General features: G+C 41.5%; 1 protein-coding gene across 1 annotated transcript; it reads left to right on the top strand.

The window, feature by feature from the left end:
* The first annotated feature begins 6,386 nt into the window (after window positions 1-6,386).
* LOC137544603 (olfactory receptor 52L1-like) lies at window positions 6,387-7,343 on the top strand. The gene has a single exon (XM_068265699.1). It carries the CDS (start codon window positions 6,387-6,389, stop codon window positions 7,341-7,343), a length of 957 nt encoding a protein of 318 aa, XP_068121800.1.
* Window positions 7,344-8,534: the final 1,191 nt, after the last annotated feature.

Here is an 8,534-nt window from a genome sequence, read left to right as displayed (position 1 = left end):
TACTCATACTGTGGATGTCCCCTTCCCTGCTTACACCTCTCATACTGTGGATGTCCCCTCCCCTGCTTACACCTCTCATACTGTGGATGTCCCCTCCCCTGCTTATACCTCTCATACTGCGGATGTCCACTCCCTAGTTTACACCTCTCATACTGTGGATGTCCCCTCCCCTGCTTACACCTCATACTGTGGATGTCCCCTCCCCTGCTTACACCTCATACTGTGCATGTCCCCTCCCCTGCTTACACCTCTCATACTGTGGATGTCCACTCCCTAGTTTACACCTCTCATACTGTGGATGTCCCCTTCCCTGCTTACACCTCATACTGTGGATGTCCCCTCCCCTGCTTACACCTCATACTGTGCATGTCCCCTCCCCTGCTTACACCTCTCATACTGTGGATGTCCACTCCCTAGTTTACACCTCTCATACTGTGGATGCCCCCTTCCCTGCTTACACCTCATACTGTGGATGCCCCCTTCCCTGCTTACACCTCATACTGTGGATGTCCCCTCCCCTGCTTACACCTCATACTGTGGATGCCCCCTTCCCTACTTACACCTCTCAAACCGTGGATGTCCCAACCCCTGCTTACACCTCATACTGTGGATGTCCCCTCCCCTGCTTACACCTCATACTGTGGATATTCCCTCCCCTGCTTACATCTCATACTGTTTGTCCCCTCCCCTGCTTATACCTCCTACTGTCAATGCCCCCTCCCCTGCTTACACCTCTCATACTGTGGATATCCCCTCCCCTGCTTACACCTCATACTGTGAATGCCCCCTCCCCTTCTTACACCTCTCATACTGTGGATGTCCCCTCCCCTGCTTACACATCATACTGTTTGTCCCCTCCCCTGCTTACACATCTCATACTGTGGATGTCCCCTCCCCCCAATTACACCTCCCATAGTGTGTTTGTCCTTGGCAGGTTTTGCTGTGCCACATGAATTGTTATGTATAGAATGTTTGGGGTGCAGGGGCCCCAATGACAAACTTGCACTGGGGCCTAAAACTCCTTGGCTATGCCACTAGTTGGTGCTATATAAGTAAAAAAAATAACAAAAAAAAATAGATTTCAATTACATTTTTGAGTATCATGCAGATAAGTTATGATTGGTGGTCATTTAGTATTACTACTGAGAATTTTAATCTAGCACAACATCCACAGCTGATGAATCACTGCATAGAATTAATTTTATTATCTAATAATTGCCTCTGCCTGAGGATAAAAGTGTAATCTACCCCTGTAAAAATTCATTCGTTAAAATCACTTAGCAGGCCCTGCCCCTGGGACCTCCTCTCAGCAGGCCCTGCCCCCTGGGACCACCTCTCGGCAGGCCCTGCCCCCTGGGACCTCCTCTCGGCAGTACGCACTCATAGTCCCAGTACAGACATGGGATGCTGTCATTAGTATTAACAGGCCCTGCCCCCTGGGACCTCCTCTCGGCAGTGCATGTATATACTCTCACTACAGACACGGGATGCTGTAATTAGTATTGACCTGTTGGGAACATCGTTCTTATTATATACGTCTGAGATGATCAGTGTCATTGTCATCTTCATGGAATGTCCCTTCATGTCTGCACCTTGTGATGTGTTCTCCTTATGTCTGTGACCGATGCTTGCCGTGTGTGACCACATGTAAGATGTTCTCAGATACCATCACACCTCGGCCATCATGATATTCTCTCAAACGTAGAATAGTACGTCCATGTAGGTATGTGACTGCTGATAGTACAGGGACCGGCTATACAACGACATGGACACTGCTGGCCAGCTAATTAAATATTACAATATCTCCACTAGTGCTTTCCTGTCTCTAATACAGACATAGACCAATACTCAGTCCACTTTCTCTCCTGGGGGATGATTTTCCATCTTCTGTTTCATATAACTTTTTGTGCAAATTGAAAAAGTACCAAAAAGTAGGTGAAAAAGTACTTTCAGAAGTATTATTCTGAATATTTCTTGCTTGCTGGTGGCTAAAAAGGCACTTTATTGATTAGGGCCCATATGTAATTAACCTTTTCTCCTGAGTTTTCTACCAGGAGATATTTTTTTAACTTCTACTTAAAATAACTTTTCAGCACTCGAGCAATTAAAAAAAGTATCAAAAAGTAAGTGAAAAAAGTACTAGCAAAATTATTTTGAGTATTTTCTGGCTTGCTGGTGGTTTAAAGGGCATTTATTGACAATATTGAAAATATCTCCGAGAAGAAAACTAAGGAAGAAAGGTTAATTGCATATGGGCCTAGAGTGTTAAAGATTCAAGATTCAAGAACTTTATTGTCATTGTGTAACACAACAAAATTACTTTTCATGATAAAATATCACCTAAGAGAAACCTTAGGACAAAAAAAGTGACTTGAATAGGGGTCCTATTAGTGTGTTATATTGAACAGCAGCGTGCAGAGGGGTGTGCATAATGCATAGATATTTACATACACCCGGGATAATTCTGCAATCATAACATTTTTGTTACTTTTTTATCCTTTTTTTATATGAACAGATGAAATATTTGCAATATAGGACTCATTCTCTCGTCTTCTGAAGTAAGCAGAAACAGCACCTGGGCCTACATGCAATTTACTTTTTCTCCTAAGTTTTCTCCTAGGAGATAATTTTTCATTTTCTATTTAGAATACATTTTCAGCAATTTTCAACTGAAAAAAATGCAAAAAGTTGTTGGAAAGGTAATATCAAGATTCAAAACTATTTTGAAGGACTTACGAGGCGAGAGAGGTAAAAAAAAAAAAGTTAACTACCTCGCTGTAAGTTTTATCCACAGAGGATGCCATCTGCACCCTCTGTTTCATTCTGCCATGATGTCATTTCTTACAGCCTGAGGTCGGGACCCGAGCCTCATCACGCACTTTATGTCCACGAGACTGCCGGGAGCCATGACGTAGCTGGAGGAGGACTCAGAGCTGTGCAGCCGCACTCACGGCTATGACAACTGCGCAGGCGCTGCAGGACCTGGGGCCATATTTATTGGGGCAGATGCAGACGACTTGAGGGATTGGGTCGGGTCCCGACCTCGGGCTGTAAAGAAGAATGATACCACGGCGGAATGAACCGCGCCCTCTGTGGATAAAACTTACAACCAGGTATTTAACTTTTTCTCACACTCTCGCCTCGTCATAAGTCCTTTAAAGAGAACCTGAACCGAAAATAAAAAGTCAAAATAAACATACACAAGTCATACTTACCTCCCATGCAGTCTGCTAATCAAGCTCTCTCTCCTCTCCTGCGCCCTGTTTGTCCACTATGATCGATGGAATTCTCTGTCCTCCATTTTGAAAATGGCCACTACCCCATAACAGCTTCCTGGTCAGCATGCTGTTAAACTGTTATATCGCCCACTTGAGCCATAGAGAAACATGGACATTACCTTGCACATTCAGTGGTAACTGACAGTAGCTGATATATAACTGACAGCAACTGGTATATTTCAATTCTGACAAAATCTTGTCAGAACTGGAAGGGATCATTGTCAGAAGAAAATGACACGCTTCTGAGAGGAACTGACGGTGAGGTAAGTATGTCATATTCATTTGCAGCTACATCAGGTGTTTATTTTAAATAATTTAGCTCAGTTCAGGTTCCCTTATAGGGCTTGATTCACAAAACGGTGCTAACTGTTAGCACACTGTGAAAAGTGCTTCGCGCGAAATTTCGCGGGATAACGGTCATAGCAGGCAAAAATTCACGTGCGCGTGTTAACGCAAATTTTACGTTACATTAAACGTCACGTTTGCGAGATAAATTCGCATTATCATGTGAACGTTAACGCGAGAAAATGTTTTTGCATGAAAACGCACTAAAACGCGCAAAAAGCCGTGCTAACAGTGAGCACCGTTTTGTGAATCTCGCCCAAAGTATTTTCTTGCTTGGTAGTGATTTAAAGGGCATTTTATTAAAGAGTAACTGTCAGGCTGCAGAAGCTAATTTAAACCTCTATTCTCCTGTGTTAAACAGTTTAGAAGGAAGCCAGAAAGGCATTAGTGGAGATAAAAATCTCTCTTACCTTTGATGTGTGCTTATCAGAAAAGCTAATTAGACCCAAGAGGACGCAAGCCGCATACTATACTGCAAAGCATTCTGGGGCCCTCCCCTCGGCTGCTAATAAGACGTTACAGCAGCTTGTAATCAGTCCAGCGCGTAGCACTGATAAATCTCGGGCAGAGTACACTGCAGGAGTCAGCTATTGTTCCTAGCCACATGGCTCATTAATATTCACTGCACACTGTGTTATTTAGTACAAGCTTATCTGTGATCAGGAAGCAGACAGGACATGACGACACATTTGACAGAAAAACATGGAGCCTGCCATGAGCTGTCAGGAGTATCATTCTCTGCATATACTATATACAAATTCTGTGAAATCCAAACGTGGACAGTGAAATGCATATGTAATGTAAGTACAGCCAATCTTTAGCTACTGATATATGTGTTTATTTTCTCTGAGAACTTATACCTAACAGCTCCTCTTTAAGAAGTTTTATTAAGAAGTTTGAAAATATCACCCAGGAAATAATTTTTCATCTTCAATTTAAAATAACTTTTTAACACTTTGCAATGGAAAAAAATACCAAAAAGTAGGTGAAGAAGTACTCTCCAAAGTATTTTGAGTATTTGTTTGCTTGCTGGTGGTTTAAAAAGCCTTTTATTTACAAGTTGTGAAATTATCGCCTAGGAGAAATCTCAGGTGAAAAAGTGAACTGCATATGGGGCCTTTGTCATAAAATGCATTTTAAACCACCAGCAAGCAAGAAAATACTCAAAATAATTTTGATGGTACTTTTTCACTAATATTTGGGTACTCTTACAATTGCACAGTGCTGAATAGTTGTTTTAAAATGAAGCTGAAAATTATCTCCTAGGAGATAACTCAGGAGGAAAAGTTAATTGCATATGGGCCTTGCCAATAAAATGCCGGTTAAACCAACAGAAAGCAAAAAAATGCTCTAGATAATTTTGAGAGTACTTTTTCACCTACTTTGTTGTACTTCTTCTATTGCAAAGTGCTGAAAAGTTATTTTAACCATTTCAGCCCGCGGGGATTTTTCACCTTATGCATCGGAGCAATTTTCACCTCCAATTCATTCCCTAATAACTTTATCACTACTTATCACAATTTATTGATCTATATCTTGTTTTTTCCACCACTAATTAGGCTTTCTGTGGGTGGTACATTTTGCTAAGAGCCACTTTACTATAAATGCATTTTTACAGGATTAATAAGAAAAAAATGGAAAAAAAATCATTATTTCTCAGTTTTCGGCCAGTATAGCTTTAAAATTATCCATGCTACCATAATTAAAACCTATATATTTTATTTGCACGTATGTCTCAGTTATTATACCATTTAAATTTTGTCCCTATCACAATGTATGGCGCCAATATTTTATTTGGAAATAAAGGTGCATTGTTTCCATTTTGCCCCCATCACTATTTACAAGGTTATAATTTAAAAAAAAATTGTAGTATACCCCCTTCACATGCATATTTAAAAAGGCCAGACCCTTAGGTAACTATTTATGTCTTTTTTTTTTTCAATTGTAATATTTTTTTTTACATTAAAAATTTTATTTGGGTAATATTTTGGTGTGGGACATAAACAGTCAATTTTTAATGTTGCTATATGTGTAAATTGTAATGTAAAAAAAGTGTAGATGTAGTTTTACTATTTGGCCACAAGATGGCCACCTTCATTTTTGGTTTCCCTCCTTGTACTTCTCGCTAAGCGGAAGTACAAGGGGGATGCGGAAATTCTTCCGGGCAGAAGAACTGAAGCCTCACGGGTGAGCGCTTCGGTTTTTCTGCGGGGAACAGGGATCGGTGATCGGGAACCATGTTCCCTTTCACTGATCCCAGGGCTACCGGGGGACACGGGAGCACGCCGAAGTGCGGGAGCACATCAGATCAGCCGCCCGGACGTGAGCTTCACATCTAGGCGGCTGAAATGGTTAAAGAAATGATTAAAAAAATGATCTCCTAGGAGAAAACTCAGGAGATAAAGTGAATTGCATATGGCCTCAGGTCAAGGATGGCCTCAAGGATGCATAACTAAATAGCCTAGGCTAAACATCACTGGGAGGGAGGGGCTACTTACCAATATACAGCAATATACAGATATAGGAAGTGTTTTTGATGCTGAATCCAGGAAAATTAATATACTGTAAAACTAGATATCCTGAATAATTCTACTATATATCATCCCAGTGCCTCTTTAAGCCCTCAGTTACTTGTAGCAAATCAGTTGGCTTCATACAGCTCGGCATCTGTGTATATGTGAAATGTATCATAATATGGAATGTGTAATGTCCAGTAGTGATGTTTGTGTTTGTCCTCCTGTATCAGGAAAATGTACTCTTAACATGGACAGATTGCACAACAATGAGTCTACGTCCTTCTCGCACAAATACTTCATCCTCTTCGGCTTTCCTGGCTTCCTTAAGTCTAGACATCTCATCGCCGTCCAGTTTCTTCTCATCTATGTCTTGATTTTGGCTGGCAATACTCTGATCATCTACCGAATCTGGGTGGAGCAGAGTCTCCACTCAGCCATGTACACCCTCATCGCTATGCTCTTCTCTGTCAACATCTGCTGCGCCACGTCCATTGTGCCCAACACCCTCCTGGGCATGTTGTTGGGGATGGACTCCATTTCGCTGGAAGGATGCCTCTTCCAGATGTTCTTCATGTACACAATGGCCATGTTTGAGTCCGACGTATTGCTAATGATGTCACTAGACCGTTATGTGGCCATCTGCAAACCTCTGCGTTATCATGACATCATGACCAGCCATTTGCTGATACAAATGTCCATGATTGGTTTTGTCAAGTCCAGCCTCTTTGTTTCTCCGATTATTATTGTAGCTGCTCAGGTCACCTTCTGCAGCTCCAACCTCATCCTGGACTTTGCGTGTGAGAATATGGTCCTCCTGAACCTGGCCTGTGGGGACACAGATCGTATCCAACTGGTGGGACTTATGGTGAGGATTCTGGTGACGGCCTTGGACATCACATTACTTACTGTGTCCTACTCTTCTATTATTTACACCGTCATGAGCATTGTTAAGGGGAAGTCTCGCCACAAAACACTGGACACGTGTGGTACACATCTCTCCGTGGTGGTCCTCAATTACTCCTGTGGGCTTCTCTCATCCATCGCCTACAGGATGCCGGTATCAGTCAACTTCCAAAATCTCACCAGTGCTATTTACTTCCTTTTCCCAGCAACTGTCCACCCGTTCATCTATGGCTACAGGGTGAAGGAGATCAGAACATGCGTAGTGAGGTCATGGGGGCTAAATCGAGAAATGAAAGTGTAACTAAACTAACTAAACTATGATTGTCATTTACTCTTAGCCAAATTTATAAGTATAGGTGAGCAGGCAAAAGTCACTAACCTTATTTCACACAGAGTCTGGCTAAATTTTGCTGCTAAAATTTGCCATTTGTTTTGCATTTGCATTGAAGAATATGGGGTGTCAATTTTTATAATTGATTGCAAAGCTCCCATACATGATATTGACACCAACTTTGGTATGTGTATCAAGGCTAATGCGGGGAATAGGTCAATTTTATTTACACAGTATTATCTTAGAGAATCCCTGGAGCAGACATGAACTGTTTACCACTAGAAAAATTGCAGAGGAAATGTTATTTGCAACTACAAGATGGCCGCCTCCATGGTAGACAAGGCAGTACATTGTACAGCTCTGCTCAGCAAGGTTAGATCACAGTGTGTAATGTGTGATAAAACAATACTGTTTACAACTGGTACGTAAAAGAAAAAAGTGTATTCCTTGTCTGTTTTAATGTGTCATTGAAGTATTCTGTATTTTAAACCAGTTATTGCAATTCATATAAAGTAACTCTTTGGCTTACACCAGGACTCCTTGCTTGTCTTCTGCCCCATTCAGCATTTTATGATGATATTATGTTTATCATTATATATATAGTACCGACCTCTTCCGTAGGGCTGTACTGAGTATATATACTGTTCTCACTAACTGTCCCTCGGAGGAGCTCACAATCTAGTCCCTCCCTACCATAGTCATATTGTGTAGGGCCAATTTAGTGGGGAAGCCAATTGACTTATCTATATGTTTTTGGGATGTTGGGAGAAACCGGAGTGCCCAGAAGAAACCCAAGCCAACACGGGGAGAACATACAAACTCCTTGCAGATGTTGACCTGGCTGGGATTCAAACCAGGGACCCAGCGATGCAAGGCAAGAGCGCTAACCACTATGCTACTGTGCTGCCCAAGATTATGTTTATCATGAGATGATGTTTATATTGAGATTATGTTTATCATGAGATGATGTTTGTCTTGAGATTATGTTTATCTTGAGATGATGTTTATTTTGAGATGATGTTTGCCATGAGATGATGTTTGCCATGAGATGATGTTTGTCATGAGATTATGTTTGTCATGAGATGCTGTTTGTCATGAGATGATGTTTGTCATGAGATGCTGTTTGTCATGAGATGATGTTTGCCATGAGATGATGTTTGT

The sequence above is a fragment of the Hyperolius riggenbachi genome, chromosome 2 (genome assembly GCF_040937935.1).
Source record: "Hyperolius riggenbachi isolate aHypRig1 chromosome 2, aHypRig1.pri, whole genome shotgun sequence".
Taxonomy (NCBI): Eukaryota; Metazoa; Chordata; class Amphibia; order Anura; family Hyperoliidae; genus Hyperolius; species Hyperolius riggenbachi.
This window is presented reverse-complemented; position numbering and strand designations above follow the sequence as displayed.